General features: G+C 41.1%; 1 protein-coding gene across 2 annotated transcripts in view; it reads left to right on the forward strand.

Moving 5' to 3' along the window:
- Positions 1-19,880, forward strand: part of PLCXD3 (phosphatidylinositol specific phospholipase C X domain containing 3) — an 80,740-nt gene that overhangs the window by 30,219 nt on the left and 30,641 nt on the right. For both annotated transcript variants that reach the window (XM_058044193.1, XM_058044194.1), the window contains exon 2: positions 16,923-17,631. In XM_058044193.1, coding sequence (XP_057900176.1) covers positions 16,923-17,631 — 709 coding nt within the window. The remainder of the gene's footprint in view (positions 1-16,922; positions 17,632-19,880) is intronic.

Genomic DNA, 19,880 nt, shown 5'->3' on the forward strand with positions numbered 1-19,880 from the left:
AACTGTCTTGTTTCTGGAGTTCTTCAAATGATGCTGACTTGTGAAAGGAAACAATTAGTGTTTAATGTATATTTGTACCCTGTCAAAGATGGGTAGGGAAGATGAAATAAGGCAAAAGGTGGAATGTGTCTTCTGCTTTCCTGGGTAGCTAAGCTCATGGAGCAAGAAGTTCCTGTGCTTCAAGTGTACTTCAACAAATATAGAAGGCATTGTATTGCCAGTCTCTTCTCAGACAATAGAATTTGCAATCTGAAAGCCTTTTTTCTCAAGATTTTGTGCTGATTATTCCTTTGACTTGCACTTATCTGCACCATGTTTGATTTTTGTTATTAGTGCTTCAGGAAGATTACATTTCACCTAGCACATCCAGCAAATGAATAAAGCTCTGCACTTGAAAACTGAGCTCAAATAAAACTGCCTGGAATAATGCTTGGAAATCAACTCTGAATGTTGAAGAACTGTATGTGATGTAAACTTCAGTAACACCAACAGCTATATCACTATTATAAAGGGTTGAAATCTTTAATTTCAATTTTAAAATTGTGTTTCCTCAATAAGAGTGTTGCTGCATATTTAGTTATACACCAGCAGGCTTAAAACTGTCACATTTGGAAGAACCTAGATGTCATTGACTCACAGCAATAGACAGAATCCCACAAGTCAGGGTCTCAAAGGTCCTTGGGAACAGAAGGAATGATTACACCCAAGAGGTTTTTTGTAAAGAACTGATGATTAGTTTCTGTGTCCTCTTGAAATGTATTTGAAAAAGGTACTGGTCCCTGTAGTAAAGGAGTGATTTTTTTTCCTTTTTGCCAATTGTTTCCAATGAACAGAGATTTTCGTGCTTTTAGCTAGTAGTTTTTACATGGTTTTCAGAAAACCAGAGTACGAAAGTGGAAGACAGGTATGTCATAATTCGTGGTGGGAAAAGAAACCTTTTTTTGCACTAGTGAATTCTGTAAGAATAAGGTAACAGTTTTTCTAGACAGTGATTATAATTTGTGAATTAGAGCTAATTAAAGTATGGCAGTAACCTAATGCAGAAAATGGCTGGTTGCCAGTTGTAGGAAAGATTGTAGAGCTTCCTACAAATTTTAATTTTGATGAATATATTTAGATCTAAAAACATGCACTCTGATAAGAGGCATGTATTTTTTGTTTATATGTCAGTGATATTGTTAATAACAGAAGATTTACAGACTATGTGCTTTTGTAGGTGATAAACAATTTGCTGTGCAATTATTTTTATATGTACTTTTTAAAACATGAAACATTTTAACCATACACGAGGTTTACTGTCGTGAGCCCAGGACAAAACTGAACTTTGGCAAAAAGAAAGGCCTTCTCTGTTGTATGTGGGATCTGTCTGATGGCTCGTGACGCTTCCAGGGCAGGAGGGGTGGGCAATGTCCTTGCAGCACCATCTGGAGCACCATGTGCCTGTAAGGGCAGAGGGCAGGCTCTGCAGCTGCCGTGGTGGCTGGTCGTGGCTGGATGAACTGGCAGCAGTGCTGAGGGCTCCTGGCTGCCCTGGTGTGCAGGTTTGCAGGCTCAAGGGTGGCAGTGCGGCTGCTCTCCTGCGGGCAGCGCGGATGTTCTTGTGGTCCGTGATTGCCATAGTGAGAGTGTTGTGAAGACATTCACTGTCTGTCTGCACAAACACTGCCCCAGCTCAAAATCCAGCAATACCCAGTTCCTATGTGGCACTTCTTACTAGGACATTACTGTAATGGGGGAGAGTGTATTTTTAGCTCAGTATTGCAGAAATGACTACTAAGCGATTAAGAGATTTCCACCAAAGCTATATCCTGAATTTGTCTTTCACACCTCCCTCTGGATCACAGCTGTGGGTTGGAGGAATGAAAGGTCCTGGGAACTTTGGTTTCACATGCCTCACAGCTTCAGTGATGTCCCAGCAGGAGGGCAGTTCTATATCCAAGAGAGTGCTTAAAATTGTGGAAAAGCTTTTTACACAGTTACATGTAAGATCTGGGTCTCTTGCCAGTTGGTCCTCTTTAAGGTAACTACAAGTTGCTTGCTGTATTGTTTTTTTACCCAGTAGAGATGATCCCAAAAAGAGTAAACAGGACTTTATTTTTCAAAATATCTCAGTTACTGAAAATTTTTCAAATTGCTGAATTAATGTGTGTGTCTGGAGGAAAGATAGAGAGATATAACTGGAGAAAAGGTAGAGAGATAAAAAAAAAAGCCACGGATCATGGTGCAACTTTGACAGTCTCCTTGAAAAACAGCACAATGGCACCTGTATCACATTCACATTGTGAAACATGTGCCATTGTGTTTGGCTATGAGGTGCAACTGTTGAACAGAGATGCTCTCTGCCAGTGTAATTTTATTGAAGAATTACTTAATGATTTAAGGAAAAGGAAAAGGGTCTCCTTCCATCCAGGCCACTCATATTCTCATGCAACTGGGTCAGAAATTAACAAGTCCTTGTAAGTACTTTGAAGATATTCAGGATGACATAGAGCTAAAAAGTGGAGAGAAAGAGGACGTTAAGGATGTATATTCTGTGATATTCCTGACCAAGTAATAAAGGCAATCTCTATCCAGAAGTAAAGGATGACACATAGGTTGTTTGAGAATTTAAAGGAAGCATGGAAGAATATGTGCTGGCATCATCACCACACTGTAAATGTCAGCTTTACTAATACCCTCAACTTTACCAGTATCACCAGCTGTGGAATTGCTGCAGATAACAATATTTTGACTTCTAAGCTGTGTGTCACACTGAAGCCAAAACAATGTCAGTCTGGGTGGACTGCAGTCATTGCTATTATGTTCAGAGGAGACATGGCTTCTTTTTTGAGCATATGCAAGACTGAAAACATTTCATTTTCAGTTTTCAAGTGTTCTTACAATATGTTTACTAATTCTAAATTTTACTGAATTGAAGTTAGTTTTTGAATCCTTGAAAACAGATGAAATTAGTTAAAGGATGACAAAGGTATGCAATTACATGTTAGGAAGATACTATGAAATGATGATATTTTACTTAGTGTTAGTATGAAACAGCTAAACTAATAATTGCTTTTGAAGACACAAGCATATCCAGTGTAAATTAGTTGTATCCTGAGTCTGGAAAAAGGACAGATCATCTGTCTGTTTTTTCAGTTAATCAATACTACCACCTGTGCTCTTTCATTGACTTCTTAATGCTAAAGTCTAACACTAACAGCCAGATCTGCAGCAGTCTAAATTGGCCTAATGGGTCATTAAGGCTATACTGATAAATGCCAACTGGGGATCTGGTGTGGACTGTAGGCTGGAAACTTAGGAAATGAAATAACATCAATACTGTTTTATAACTGGTTTCATTCATTTCTTGCAGCCCTCCATATTGTGTAGTGGCTTATTTGATTGCTGTGTTGAATCAAGCAGGGATAATGTTAGCAGCAAATAATGCAAGAAGAGCTGGTTGAAATTGGATTGCTAGGCGTTACAAGGTGTTTGACAGGAGTCTAGGTTCATTGATCATGCAGACCTTTAAATTGCCTCTTTAGTGATCTTAGAAGAGATGTGTAGAAGACAGGTATTGACAGTTTAAGTTCTCTCTATTCATGTATCTTTACTTGTCTTTACTTTCTGTTTGCAAAATGAAATTAAAAGCAGTTTTATGTTACTGGACTGGCAGAGATATAGACCAAGGATGAGGCAGATAGATACATTTTGCAATCCTAGCTAAGATTCTTCCAAGAGTGGCACTTTTAATTCTTTAGTGTATCATAGTGTAGTGGTTTGTTTTATTGTTTGTTTGTTTTTTATTTAACCTACAGGCTAATATAGCTTGCAAGTATGTCCCATTTCCTGTCTGTTGATTGAGATTGATACCTCCGGTGTTTTCTTGTGTTTTCTGTTCTTTTTGATTTATTTTCATGGCTAAAAAACCAGCTCACCTTTACTTATATTTCCATTTAGCAAGGACCAAATTAATAGTTTTGTTGAAAGGTGTTCTTGGGGTCCTTCTTTTCCAAATAGGTACATGTCTCTGCTGCTTCCCTTTCTAAAGCCTCTTGGCTCATTGTCTTCCGGTTTTGGTACCACCACACCAAAGGAGGCTGTTTTCTGGTATGATCCTCTGTTTTACAGGTGTTGTAGTTGGTTTCCACACGTGCTCCTAGAAAGGATAGTTTACAGTGATTAAATATGACTGGAGAACTTCTGTGAGAATCTGAGCAGCAAAGCACAATGTGGAACAGGACTGAAAGGTGTGAGGGCAGCACTGTCTGAGGAGGATGTGCTCTGACACCTGCCGTGGGCTCTGGGTGCCAGCGAGCTCAGAATGTGTCCCTGCCTGATGGCTCGTGAGGCCTTGCAGCTGGCAAATTAGGAAAGCCTCTACTTGACTGCTCATGTACAAAAACTTTTTCATGAGGCTGTTTTCCTTGTTATGCAGCTGGATGTAAAAGACAAATACTGATTACGTGGAGGAGACAGTGAGGCCTCCTAGAAAGGTTTTTTTTCTCTGTAGTTACTTTCTGAGGCAGGCAAGCAGTGGTGTGTGTAACGAAGCAGAAGCTGTGCTGTTATTTGCAGACCTCTGGGCTTGAGAAGGCCGGTGACACCACGATGTGGTAACTTGGCAGAGAGGTTATATTTATGGCCAGCTGAATGAGCCCATGTGCTTCCTTGTGGTGAGACTGCTCCACTTGCCCATTCCTTTGCCCAGTCACCTGAATTACAGCTCCTGACTGTGTGGGGACCCCTGGGCTGGAGGGATGCTCCATTTGAGCGTGTGTAGCTGGTGAATTCCTAAAGTTTGGGCTTCAAGTGCTTAAGGATGTTTTTCTAGAGTTTGGCAGGAAAAACAATGCTTTGGCAGAAAGGACATAGTGTTTTCTATCTGCATCTCAGGGTCCTAGGGAAATTGCTTCAGTATTTTCCTCTAGGGTACATGAGTTGAACTTTACGATGTCTTTGCTTATAGTTGAGAGGACCTTGGATGAGAGACTTCTTTTAGAGCACCTGGTCTCAGAGGATGAGTCTTGCATTCTACAGATTGGCTTAGGGAGTAACTTTGTTTAAAGCTCTTCCTCAAATCTGCCAAGCAGTGCACAAAAGTAGAGCAATGTCTAATGTGAACATTTGAAGCAACCAAATGATAAGGAAGGGTGTGTAACAAGGGCAGTGGTCAAAATATAAAACACCTGACAAGCTTCCATCTTAACTCTTCTTACTTTGCAGTATTTTACATCCTTTTGCTGTCTCTCAGGCATGATGTGGTCAGTCAGCTAAGTCTTTATGAACAGGTTTTTGAAATGATGCTTTAAGAGTGTTTCTTCGTGAAAGCCGTTGCAAACTGACTTAGAAAAAGGTAAAATATTTCTCCTATCACAAGGTATATATTTTGCAGCTTTTCTCCCTAAGCATCAGGTGAGCTGCTCAGATTTGCCTCAGTTTTTCAAATTCGATGACTGAGAAAAAGCAAAGAAAGCTAGTCTGGATTTCTTGTGTGGTAATAGAAAACTTTATCCATATTGTCTTTAGGCCGTCCCATTCTAGAGTTCTGGTAAACTGACGGCCAGTGCACTCAATTCAGTGCAGGAAGAGTCTTTGTTCTCTGCATTGCAGAGGTTCTTGCAGCACAGTCTGATATTTGTAAAATTGAAAAATCTTACCTTTTAAATTTCTTCTTCTTCTTCTTACCTTTAAATTTCTTTCATCTCAGATCACAGTGCTTGTCTTGTAGGGATCTTAAAATAAACAGACAACCTAACTGAAGTGATCATTCTTTCCACTGGCTTTGCAATGCGGTTTCATTTTGTCCAGACACAGCTCTTGCCGTTTTCTTGGTTAAAATTATGGGTAAAGATATGCAGAAACCATATATGCTGCGCAAGTAGTTTCTGTTACCTACAAGATCACTAGAACTGTTTAGAAGCGATGCTTAGATTGAGTAGAAAATGCTGCACCTTTTTCATTTTGTTGGGTTTTTAAAATTACTGTTACTGATTTTTAAATAGAAAGAAGAGCTTAGTGAAATAGGCTAGTAGAGGCTAGTAGATGTGTCAATGCAGTCGTGAGTTAGGAAAAAGCTGCACTGTGTATTTCAGAGATAAAAAAATCAAAGAAGAGGGCATATGCAAGAGGTGAGGGAAAGGCAAAATCAAGTATCCAAAACCTTCTACATTGCCAAAAAGATACAATAGGTGGCAAGACATATATCAGTGTAATCAGAGGCAGTTATTTTAAGGGAAATTTCTAATGTTTCAAGGTACTAAAGGATGTTTTTCATGAAAGTAAATCAAATAAAAGCTCAAGAAGCAGAAGTTGTCTGATTTGATGCTATTTTAGAGTGTGAATATTGAATTACCTGTGCTTTTCGTGTGCATGGAGAGATAGAAATATGAGCGTTCTCTCTTTTAGGAGCTTTCTCAGGTGCATGCTGTCCTTCAAGCCTTTTCTGCCAATGCATTTGGATCATGAACCAGAATTATGGTCAGAAGGTGCTCACTGTTGGCAGATGCCATTTTGCAGGCTCAGCGAAGCTGCCTGGGATCATCACAGCCTCTCACTAGTCCCAAAGCTATTGGCTCACAATTCTAGTGCTTCTGATTGCCCCAGGAGATATGACTAGGATGCTGATGACATACTCAGACAGACTGAGCTGGTGCTGGAACAAAATACGCCCCAAACTATTCCTGGCACATTAATTTTATGCTTAGAATCAGATATATCTCTTGCTATTTTTTCCTCCCTTTTTCTTTCCTTCCTTCTTTCACATTCCTGTCTGCTGGCCCTAAATTAAGATGAAAAATAGCTATTACGGTATTTCTGAGACTAGTCTTTTACTAAAATGTGAGATCTGATAGAGATCTCATACATCAGAGCAGCAGTGAGCTTGCAGAGTGAAAAGAAAACATGTAATACTAGATTTGTTTGCACAGTTCACAGAAAAGTAAAGACTTAAAAGAATTTTCATTTGTGGGTTTTGGGTAATAGATAGCAGCTACAGCTCTGCCCCAATGAATTTGATTTCCCAGGGATTAGGTAGTTAATTTGTATTCAAATTATAGTTGGGCATAAAATACAAGGTTATATGTGATGCTAATTTATGTGATCTAGAATATTCTATACAATCTCCATATATGGAAACAAATAAACAAGAAGACCATGCCACTCTGCATGCTACAGCACTTGACCTGCCCCATGCAAGCTGTGGTGGTGTGTCCAGTCTGCTGCTGAAGTTATAAATTCTGATGACCTTAAACCATATGTTTTAGATGCTTGGCCATTTCTAATGTAAGGATTATTTTTAGAAACTTAGATTTTTTTTTTCACTCTTGCTCTGCCAAAAATGAGGATCTGATTTACTAATTTTTTTTAAGTTTGAGTTGAAGTATTTCCATGAATTCTGCTGTGTTTTAGCCTGATAGGTGAAGGGAACCTTCTTCTATTACAGAATTTGTGCTTTGTGTCTGCTCACAAAACACTGTGAAATCATGTTTGCAGTTTTGCTTGACTGAACAAATAAAAATAACTTTTTAAATGGCTTGTTGTGGGCAGGTTTTTAAAGTTTAAAGCCTTTTGCACTTTTTAAAATTTTCAATGCAGTGCCCAAATGTTCAACAGGGTGTTTTTTTAATGTGGTATATGCACAAATAGTATCACTGCCCTCCTCCTTCACCTTTTCTTCTGCGTACAGATAAGATGTTTAGACCACATTTGGAAAAAAAAACAGTGGAGAAGACACCCCAGCTGAATCTCTCAGCCCTCAGCATGATCCTTTCCACTTTTACATGTATAATGCAAAAATGTTCCCCACACTTCTGTTTGTCTTTGAGTGCTGGCAGGAGTTCTGGTGGCCTGACTCGCTCTGGATGAGCAGTGGGGAGTGCTCTGGGCATGGAGAGCAGTGCTGCTGCCCTGAGTATTGGAATAGGATCCCAATATTACCAGGTAGATTGTGCCTGGGCTCGTCTGATCCTTGCTGCTGGGCCAAAGGAGGCAACTGTGGTATTTCACCTCAGAAACTCTTTTGGCTGGCTGGATGTTGCAGCTGGGTGCTGTAACAAGTCCGGGCTTGTAGAAACTCAGTTTACCTCGGGTGGAAAGGCTTCAGGCTACAGTGAAGAGGAAAAGGAGATGGATTCTGCGGGAGGGTTAATATCCAGAGTTTTATTCCATGGTCACAGATGTCTGAATCTTAATATCAGCTCCAACAGAATGCCGAGCACATGGTTCTGGCTCAATTTAAGCCCAGGGACAGGGGGAGGGGAAGGGACAGGTGAGGCACCAACCAGGTGGGAGGAGAGAGGGTCTCAGGGGACGAGGGACACATAGACAGGCCAATGACACCCAGGCCCAAACGGCATCCTTTAAACTCAACCAACCACACGATGGCCTTGCTGGAATATTTAAGACTGACTGACAACCCAGCCGGGGGCGAGGGGGAAGGGGAAGGGAGGTATTGCCACACCTGGGAAGGGACTGGGAAGTTTAAAACAGGAAATTGCAACGCACTGCAACACTGCTGCCCCACTCCTGCCTGCTGCCCTGAGCTGCCCTGCTGCTCCTGCAGCCCTGGGCGAGGGCTCTGCTGTGCTGGGCAAAAAGGAGAAGGAGCCTTCTCCTCCCTGTGCTGTGTCCTGGCCTTGCTGCCCTTTTTCTGATTCTCAGCTGTGTTAATCTTACATTTGCCTGTGTAATATCTGCCTTGTTTAGATCTGCATTTGATTAACTAGTTATTCACTTAAAGGTGAGCTTTTAGAATACACCATCTGGGACTCTTAGAAAGTCCCTGCTGTCCACGTGATGCTGCACCATGCTGCCTTCTGAGTGCTGGCTGCATGAAACCTCCAAGGAAATCTGTCAGGAGGTGGTTTGCCTGGGAAGAAGTGGGAGGCTATCTGCACTTGGCAGTGTCTCAGGAAAAGTTACTTCATCTCACCCTACACAAACAATTACAGGACAGTAAAGAAGTTAGTAAGTAAGAAGGAAAACTCTCAGGAAGGCAGCATGTGCTAAACTTCTGTTAAAGAACAGTTTCTTTAGCAAAACTAAGCTTGTGGTGGCCGTGATTGTGAATGTGCTCGCGCAATTTGGAGAGCTAGAAATATAATTACAGCTTGGGGTTTTTTTTTCTCTCTACTTTTCAACACAGTATTGAGAATATGAAAAGTGGAGTTGACTGATACATTGTTCTAAAAGGAATGGGAGCTGGTCTTTTTGTTGGCAGGAGGGAAGTTTTGAGAAATTGCATGTGGGTACTTTTCTATACACCAAACATTAGTATGAATTGAATAATGAGTAATCTAATCAGATTTGTAGCCAAGCTTGTCTGTCATACTGTGATAATTACTAGCTACCTAGGGCCTTAATACCAAGCAGATCCCTCCCCACCTCCCAACCTGATTTATTTTTGAGAAGTGAGTTCTTTATGGGAAAGAAGCAGGGCTTAGGCAAGGCACTGATCTTGGCTCAGTCCAGTGACCAGAAACACTTCCCAGTGCAGGCACTGCCATATTTTATAAGCTGTTTCTTAACAGCTTCAAATGGTAAGTAACAACCTTGGCCTGAGTGAGGAGCAGTTCATCATGGTCGTGGGGTACTGGCAATATCAACAGTAGTATTCTCCCCGTGGAAGCAAGTATAGCCATGTTCAAAAGTACAAACCAAAATGATTCTCAAGAGTATTTCACAGGTGATAAGGACATGTAAGAGGAACAAGAGCAAGTAATTGTTTAAAATCCTCACTTGTTGCATGAAAATTTTCTTTTTTTTATAGGGAGGACAAAACAAAGTCATTCCAGGTATGAAAGTTGGTCATTAGATATGGAATGCCATTTCTTGACTGATGGCCTACCAGCTCTTCTTTCTTCCTGGCTAAGGAGCTGCTTCAGCAAGGTGTTTTTGAGAAGTCTTCAATGATCTGTTGTCAAGTCTGCATATATTTCTTTATTTCACTCAGGAGGAGGGAAGATTGGACCAGATGACCTCCAGAGTTTTCTTCCAAACTGAGCTGTTCTTTGAATCCCTGAAAATAAACTCTCTATTCTGTATCACACTGAACAAGAAGCAGATGCTTTGTGCTGGGTTTTGAATGTTTTGTACATGCAGTTCTAGGCTGTGTCCTAGATCAGTCCACTAGCTGGTGAGTCTGTTAAAGTTGTGCTTGGACATTTGATATGGACTGAGGGGCTCCAGCTGAGGGGCTTTGGCTGGGTAATGCTGAGTTCCATGCATGGCAGAAATAGCATTAGAAACCCAGGCAGAGGTTGCAAAATACAATACAAAGTAGTTCAGCTCACCCGTGCAAGCAAACCACATTAAAATGGTTGCATGGTGGTGCCTGCGCTCCTGCCTGGTTTCTCAGATTGTCCCTTTTGTCTGCAGGACAGTCTCAATAAAGCAGCACAGTCCAGACTCCCAATGATGTATTCTCATGCACAGGACCAGGGTCCAAGTTACCTTTATATGCAATTCCAATGGCTGGTCCAGAACTCACCTGGTGGTGGAGAGAATATGCGGGGGGAGGCAGGGGGAGCTGTCACTTCTGGGAAGTTATGGGGCAAGAAGGAAGCAAACATTTCCTTTCCTCACTGTTTCACACATTGTAACCAATGTTTTCAAGGCAGAATGGGATACAAGTACCAGAAGATTGCAATTTCTTGGAGGACAGGAGTATATTTATTTATACATGCTGTATACATGTACATGTATGCCAATTTTTAATATCATGCAAGTATTCCTGTTCTTGGGACTTGTTCAGTATCTGGATTTTTGCTTTATCAGAGGTAATGTCTACCTTTCTTCCCACGCCTTTAGATTGTGGACTCTTGAGTGTGAATATGTGACTAAGCTGTGACCTTCACTTGGGGTCAGGGACGCACTGCTGGTGATGAACACTGGAAGAACAGCTGGAAAGTGAGGCAGTTACCTGTGTGGACACTTGGACACTGGGCAATCTATAATCTCTCTGTTTCTTCCAGTTTTGGTTTTGTTTGCCTGTTTAGTGTTTTTATCAAACAAAGCTGGTATCACCCAAGCAGTTTGCAAGCTAAAGGGGACTGGACTGATCTTGGCAGCGCCTTTTGACTTCCTGAGATGTGCTGTGGCTTTGATGAAGAGAGCAGCACTCAGCCATCTCAAAAAGAAGGCAGAACACAGTACTGAGGTGCATTAACTGTAGGGTTCATGACTAGGCTTTGCTGTTCCTTGAAGTGGCAGTGCAACTAGCTGACAATTCATAGGGCTTCTCCCTTGGCTGATTGATTTTTAAGGTCAAAAAAGACAGGGAGAACAGACCAAATGAGATTGCAAGAACATTTCCATTGAACTCCTGTGTACCAGAGGTCATGGGCTTTGTTCTAGCTATTCTCTACACCATCCAAGAAACATGTTACCAGCTGTCAGTCACTGTAGAGCCCTCTTTGATAAGGATGTCTTTAAAGGAATTATGTGGCACTGCATGTGATATTTCAGCAATAGTCACAAAGGGATGACATCTCCTAAATACAGAAAGACCACAGGTAAAGCTTTTAGTGACACTCAAAGTACTAGTAAAAATTCCACTTCCAAAAGCTATTGGATAACTCCTAGCATAGAGACAAGAGATCCATGGAAGAAGAGGAAGACTAAAACATACTAAAACCTGTGAATTGTTTCTTCTATTTGTTTGTGGTTTTTTTTCTGGTACTTTTTCTGATGGATCATCAGGGTGTGATAGCTGCTGTTGGAAGGATATTGCTCATTCAATTCTAGGTGCTGTTCAATTCTAGGTGCTGTTTACAAGGCTGTATTTGCCAAGGGATGGCCAGAGATGACAGGGAAGCAAGGAAAGGCATGGCAAAGTTCACGTATACTTGTTGGCTTTGTGAATGATATATTTAAGCTTAGCCACCAAAAATAGATTTGCCATGCCTCTATGTAAATCTCCAAGAGACTGAAGAAACTATTCTGAACTAAAATGTATTCTCCCTTAGGGACTTCTTTCAGCACGAAGCCCAATTACTTTTTAAATGGGGGGGTTAGCCCTCCAGGGAAACCATAAATATGTCCATAGTGAGTGGTAGTGGGTTAAATATTCCCAATTGCCCTATTACAGGAATCCAGGAAAGAAAACAGTAGACAGTTCTCCCTAGTAAAAATTCTAGCAGGGGATTTCTAGCAATCTAAGTGATACTGCACAATTTATTCTTTAATATCCAGTTTATGAAAATTTAGTGTCTCAGTGGTTGAAACAGACCACTTCTGTTCTTTGAGTCATGGCTGGTGTAGACACTTTAGGTGTCTCTTGGTAATTTCTTATGGAATAATGGAATGATTTGACTTGGAAAGAATCTTAAAGGTCATTTTTTCCAACTCCTTTGCTGAGGTCAGGTACATGTTTCACTAGACCAGATTACAAATGCTATCCAGCACTTGGCCTTGAATACTTCCAGGGATGGGGTATCCACAACTTCCTTGGGCAACCTGATGCAGTGCCTCACTGCCCTCTGAGTAACACTGCCCTCTTCCCGACATCTAATCTAAATTTCTCCTCTTTAATTTAAAACTGTTCTTCCTAGTTTTGTGGCTGTCCATTTGAAAACTTGCTCTCTCTCTTCTAAATAAAACCCCTTTAGGTACTGGAAAGCTGCTATTCAGAAGCTTCCTGTTTCCCAAGCTTAACAACCCCAGCTTTCTCATGCTGTCCTCAGAGAAGAAGCCCTTTCATCATCTTTATGATCAAAGGTGCTGCTCTGGGCTCACTCCAGCCGGTCCCTGTCCCTCCTGTGCTGGGAGCCCAGGGCTGGATGCAGGGCTCCAGGTGGGTCTCAGTAGAGCAGAGCAGAGGGGCAGAATCCCCTCCCTGCCCTGCTGCCCACGGGGCTCTGGGTGCAGCCCAGGACACGTTTGGCTCTCTGGGCTGGGAGTGCCATGGCTGGGCCATGTGCAGCCTCTCACCCACAGCACCCCCAAGCCCTTCTGGGCACGGCTGCTCTGGGGCTGCTCATGCCCAGCCTGGGCTGATGGTGAGGTTGTTCCTACCCAGGTGCAGCACCAGCACTTGGCCTTGTTAAACCTCATCAGATTCTCATGGGTTACTTCTCAAACCTGTCCAGATCCCTCTGGATGGCATTCCATCCTTCAGGTCTCCTGCCATGTTCTGTAGTGGACCCGTTTTCTCTGTGCTTTTTTTTGTTGTTGATATATCAGCAGAAGCTGCATGTTGCCTTTCCCATTCCTTGCAGGTTTCCCTTCCCAGCTGTGCCCTTCCTAACTCCCTCTGTGCCTTTGTCCTCTGTTCCTCCCTGGCAATCTGTCCTTGCTAAAACCTTCTGTAGTGGCTTCTTAAGTTTGATGCCACTCAGAAGTTACTCCTCCAGACAAACTTGCCTCCTGCATTACCTCCTTGTTTCTTCATACTCTATTCATATGCTTTAGAGAAGTTGCTTTCCAAGTTCAGCCCTTTCTGCTGAGTCCCTTGGCATTTAAGGTAATTGAGTTCTTCCAGGCTACCACTTACCAATTTCCTGAACAAGCCAAGACAGTTGCTCTGAAATCCAGGATCTTTGTTCTGCTTTTTGCCTTCATTGCTTTCCTGAGTATTTCAAATTCTTATTTCTCCTTGTAGTCACTCAGTCTAAGGCTGTCATCAGCCTTTATGTCCCTATCAATTTCTTCCTTAATTCATACAACATCCAGCAGTGCAACTTCACTACTAAAAGGAGTATCTGCAGAAAAAATAAGTTTCTGGTGCTCTCTGAATGTCCTTCACTCTGATGTTCTGCTCTGCCAGCAAATGTCTCAAAATTACCCCATGAAAACACGTAGTTATGAAGCTTCTTCCAGTTGTTTAAAGGCTTCATCCACTTTCTTTTCTTGACTGGGCAGTCTATAGTATGTGCATTCCACATTACCCCTCGTTTGCTATCCCCATCATGCTGATCCATGAGCCTTCATCCTTGACTTCTTGGATAGGCTGGGTTGTTGAAATAGTGGGAAAACAGTGTGCATGGTGAGAAACTATGTCTGCACATAAGAGGAATATCTTCTTTTGCTCCTTTGCTCCCTGAATGACTTGGGATGAGTAATTTGCCCTCTTTGCTTCTCCAGGTCTCAGACTGTGAAGTCTCTGTGGGACAGACCTGCCATAACAGAGATAGATGATGTGCAAGGGCTGCCACCTTCCAAAGATTGCAGGCATCATAGCATTTGTGTTCCTAAGTGTAACCTGTGTCCTCTCTTCGTGGAGGCTGAACTTTGGTGGTAGGGAGAACCTGCAAAAACACTTTCCAGTGAAAATGTAGGAGGGGAATGTCCCTGTGCACAAAAGAAAGATTTGGAAGGAAACATGGTTGCCAAAAGCATGTTTTTACAGGATTCCCTCATTACCAGGAATATAGTGATTTTGGGCATGACAGTGGAAAAGATTATACCCTAATTTACTCTGCTAAGTGTAAGGATTTTGAATTTCTGTGAGTTACACCAGTAAACTATCTGAGACAACAAGGCATGATTAAGGCAAAAGGAAATATAGATGAGTGCATGATGAAAATTAATATTTAATTGACCTGTTCCAAGTAGTTATACATATGAAAAGACAAAATATTTGCTGTATGTTTTGTTCAGGAGGAATGTTTACATACTTTTGAACAGCTGACCTCTGCTTCATTTTTCATCAACCAAGATAAGCCTTATTTCCTTTTTGTATTACGCTGTAGGGCTTCCTTGTTTGGGTTACAAAACATGAAAATTCACTGAACACTGTGCGGTTTTCTCATTACCATCCACATAGAAACACCTATTTTTAGGCTCAAATATGTGCACAAAGACTTTAATGAGGAAAAAATATTTTTCTGACTTGTCCAACTTGCAGTGTTCAGGTATTTCTAGCTATGATGTTCACACACACAAACACAAACACAAACACAAACACAAACACAAACACAAACACAAACACAAACACACACACACACTTCTCTGTGTTTTGCATCACCAGTAGCTAAAAGGTACCTGTTGACAGGTTGTTCACCTTGGTTTCTGCTGTGAGAATTGGAATTGTGCTGCTTTTCTTGACTAAAGTAGTTTTAAGAAGGATTTTAAACCAATATGTGCCCACTGGCAGTGCTGGGGTCAACTTTAGCTACTGCATTTTCTGCAACTTCAGGTTGCCCATGTCTGCAGACCAGAAGATCAGAGACAAATGGTTTAATTAGTCTTAATACCATTTTGAGCCTACTGCTCTAATCAGTTGATCAGGTTTACACAGGTACTTAATCTGGCATAAAACTCTACAAAAATAAAATGGGCTTCAATGGACAAAGGGGGGGTTTGCAAAATCCATCCCTTCCTAACATCAGTGGCTGTGCCTTGTTTTAAACAAGACTGGATTTACTTTGATTTCTAGATTAGTGCAGGTTACACTGAGCAGAACATTTAATGCATCTCATTGATTTTCCCTGTAATACTGTTGATACACAGGTCATTGCTCTAATAATTTGTTTTACCATTAGAATTCTGTATGCAGATCTAGTCCCCAAGGATATCAATGTGTAACCAGATACTGCGTGATCTAATCAGGTGCTGCAAGAAATACATTATCACTTCAACACCTAGCAGTAGAAAGCTTCATCAAAATGGAAAAGTTATTTAATATTTAAAGCAAAATGCAGTTCAAAGAGGCAACCAGGAGAAGTAGGTGTGTACAAAATTTCAAGACATTTCTCAATTAAACAAAGCTAAATCCAAGCCAGAGTCTAGGATGATTTGTCATGACTCCATTTGTTGTTAAAGAAGAAAATGTTATAGCTGCTGCTTCAGTTTATAGGGTTTATTCCAGTTCAGGTAAAGTAGCATCACTCTCAGAAATGACTGACTGGCAGAATTTCATTACTGTGATACTTACTTGCTACAGCATGCGTGCTTTGGAAAGCAATTTCGAAAAGCACCTGCAAAAGCATTGGTGACAGACAAGACCAGTGCTGTGAACTCATTTTGATGTGGGATTTGGATCTCTGAGCACCTAGTACTGGAGTCCATTTGCAGAATCCAAGTCCTGCTGACTTTGAAGGAGTTTTGCAAGCAGTGTGTCTCAGGCTGAGCAGCAGACCTGCTTGCTGCTGCCAGTCTGACCAGAACCATCTATGGCTGGAATGGCAGGAGTGTGGCTCTGCGCACAGCTGGACAGTGTTTCTGTGCAAACTGCCAGGTGCAAACACCAGGTGTTCAGCAGGGTAATGGTTCAGCATCTCCTAGGGTCAGCTTATAACTCCATATAACTGCTTTCATGTCGATGTCTGAATGCTGAGTTTTTGTCTGAATGCTGAGGCTTTTGTCTGAGTTTCTGAATTTTATCAGTGGAATGCAATGCTGTTCTTCGCTCTACGTCTTGTATTTATTTAGCAAAAGAAAGTAAAGAATTTTAGAAGTAAATTTAAGAAGGAAAACCATTTAGTAACCTTGTGTATGACCAGATGAGACTTGATTTAAGATAGAACATAAAATATTTATGTTCTTTGACATTTTTCCAACTCCTATTTTATCTGACTATAAAGGTATGTGTGGAAAGATATTGGTTTGTTTTGGTTTTTTCCTTTGGTTCTACAGACTAAACAGTGCACAATTCAGTGTGCAGGGCCAAACTCTCCTCCTTGGCTCAAGGGATTTATTGTTTTGCTTTGCTACCAGAATTGCTTTGATCTTCAGAGGCCACTGGGTTCATTGATCCTAAAGGCATAAGTAAGAGCTGGAAGAGAGTGACTGAGCATCCAGACAAGCAGTGAAACAGACTTTCTTTCAAGCTCCTACAAAGCGTTGTTGGGGCAAATGCTGCCAGACAGATGTACTTTGTTGAGGGAACGGGTGTGAGGGTTAGTTGGTGGGTATTGGTAGAGGTCAAAAAATTATTTTCATTGAGAAAAACCCACTAAAGGCTTTTAATATATTTTTTATAATTTTTCTGTCTTGTGTTTTAGGGTCTCATGACTCTTTTAGCTTCTACATTGATGAAGCCTCTCCAGTTGGGCCTGAACAGCCAGAGACGGTCCAGAATTTTGTGTCACTTTTTGGGACTGTGGCTAAAAAGCTGATGAGGAAGTGGCTGGCTACACAGACCATGAACTTCACCAGCCAGCTGGGGGCAGGTATACGGTATTTTGATCTCAGAATTTCCACCAAGCCCAGAGACCCAGACAATGAACTCTACTTCGCCCACGGTTTATTCAGTGCCAAAGTCAAGGAAGGTCTGGAGGAGATCAACGCGTTTCTCTCTGAGCACCCAAAGGAAGTGGTCTTCTTGGACTTCAATCATTTCTACGGGATGCAGAAATGCCATCATGAAAAGCTTGTCCAGATGCTCAAGGACACATACGGAAACAAAATGTGTCCTGCTATATTTGCCCATGAAGTCAGCCTCCAGTACCTGTGGGAAAAGGAGCACCAAGTGCTCGTGTTCTACCACAGTCCTGTGGCCGTCGAGGTGGCCTTCCTGTGGCCAGGCCAGATGATGCCAGCTCCATGGGCAAACACAACAGATACGGAAAAGCTGATTCAGTTCCTGCAGGCATCAATCACTGAAAGAAGAAAGAAAGGCTCCTTTTTCATATCTCAAGTAGTGCTGACACCAAAGGCTAGTACGGTGGTGAAAGGGGTTGCAAGTGGTCTCAGAGAAACAATCACAGAGAGGTGAGTTTGTGGCTGGTAAGGTGTGCTGACTGTGCTGAATGTGTGTTGGTAGTGCTGTTCTTCCAATTCCTTTTAAAGGCACTCTAGCAGATGCATTTCTTCCATGCTACTGTGGGCCAGTCAGAACTTGGCATAATCCTAAAATATTTAAAGAGAAACACATTGAGGGACAAACTTTTGCATCTTGAAAGAAAATCTGCCAATAAGCCTTATTGGCTTAACCTTCTCTTCTTTTCTGAATGCAGGTTTTGCTTATTTGCTTTGTTTTCCAAATGTGGTTTCTTACCATAATCACTGAATATCATGTCTAGGATTTCTGTACTGGAAAATCTTATCTGTATGATCTAGACAAATCTATCTGTATGATCTAAGTAATCTTTTGTTTGTGCATCAGGCTTCAGATATTGGATTTAAAAAAAACTTGTCCTGGCTCGTCAGCAAAGCCTGATGCTGCAGGATTTGCCATTATGCAAAGATGCATGGTTTCTCTGTCTCTGTACCATCACACATTGTATCAAAGACAGCAGGACAGCATTAGAGAGAATTTGACTCCTTGAAGTCTTTCTTCATTTACCACACAGGAAAGAGATGGCAGACTATCATATAGCTTCTGTATATGGAATAGCTTGTTGACAGGCCATTAGTTGTTCTATTATGAAAAAAAAAGCCACCTGTGCAAGACATGCATTATTTATACCATTCTGACTTTGATAAATCACAGCCAGTTTTGAGCTTAAAGGTATATATATGTGACTGTGTTCTTGACAACTTGGTAGGAAAACTGAAGCTTAATGCCAGGATGCAAGAGCTATTTTCTTTTTCTCCTTGAAAATAAAGAAGGGTTGCAGAGTGTAAAAAAATTACAATGAGGGTCAGTGTCCTGCTAATGTTTTGCTCTCTTCAGGGATGTGCCTGTGACAGGAAGGTCTGTTGGGAGCATAACCCCTTCCTTGAAAACTGCAGTGTCTGCAAAGGAAACATGCCTCATAATTGGGAAAGGTTGAGCTGTTTTTACGGCAGTTTTCCAAAGCAGCTCTTGACTGGAAAAAATAGGTAAAAACCTCACCTGACATGGTAAAACACTGACTTGGAAGGTTTTACAGGCAGTGGAACGGGATTTAGAAGCACTTGTGTGACTGCACTTGCAGCTGTTGGTATATCCTTCATCTCTGTTTTAGGGGCTCCATCAGGCTGGGGAGTCTCCCTCTCTCCTGAGTCTGAAGAGCACTTCTCTGCACTAAAACACTGCTTTGTTGATGGATTTTACCGATAAACACCTTGTTGTTAGGGAACTTTTTCCTCTGGTAAACATCTTCCTGAGTGTTCTTTAGAACATGAAGTAGGACAATCAGGAAGCTAACAGGTTGTTCTTAAAGCTTTTTGTATCAATAAAATAGCCATCAAACCTCATTTTCTTCATCTTTGGCTTCTAATGTGCTTCTTAGAAGCTGTTTGTAAAGCAAGGACTTGAAATAGATGCTGAAAATGTTTGACTGAGTTTTGAATATCCAGAGCCATTGAACTCTCAGTGTTCCTTTCCCAACAGCAAATCTTGAAATTATAACTACCTTCAAAAGCCAATAAGTAATTGGGCTGAAAAACATGGAAATGTTGTTATGCCAGATTTTAACTGATATTTTTCACATGGTCCCCAAGTGTGTAGTCACATTTCTACATGAAAAGTTGTTTCCTTTTTTGCATAATTCTTTTAGCACTTTTGAGAGAAATGGATCTTCAAAATAATCTCCAAGGCCGATATTTAGTCTTAAGTATGGCATCTCATTTTTAATTTTTATTTTAAAACAAAAATAGACTGTGGGAAGAAATTTATGATAATATTGGTTTGATATGATAATATGTAGGTTTGAAATTTATGATAATATTGATAGAAACTGAGCCTGTATTTTGAGTTAACTGCTCTAAAAGTAAACATCAAATATATTCAGAAGTGCTCCTCATTTTATGAAGATTCTGTTAAAACTAAATAGGCAAGCAATTAAAAGATGAAGTACTATTTTCACAGTAGAATTTGCACAGTTGTCTTCAGTCTACCCTGCCTTAATGTTTCAGTAGCTTAAAAATATCCACACCAAAGGTAACAAGACATACGTTTCAGCTGTGCTATGTTTGTCACCTTGAACCATCACTCAGTAAAAATATTATTTTGTTCTTTTCAAAATAAATACCCAGACCAAATCCCATCTTTGTGTCCAGGTGGGTAACATATGTGCTTTTGTTGCCAGTTACTG

The sequence above is a fragment of the Melospiza georgiana genome, chromosome Z, assembly GCF_028018845.1.
Source record: "Melospiza georgiana isolate bMelGeo1 chromosome Z, bMelGeo1.pri, whole genome shotgun sequence".
In the NCBI taxonomy this organism is placed as follows: domain Eukaryota; kingdom Metazoa; phylum Chordata; class Aves; order Passeriformes; family Passerellidae; genus Melospiza; species Melospiza georgiana.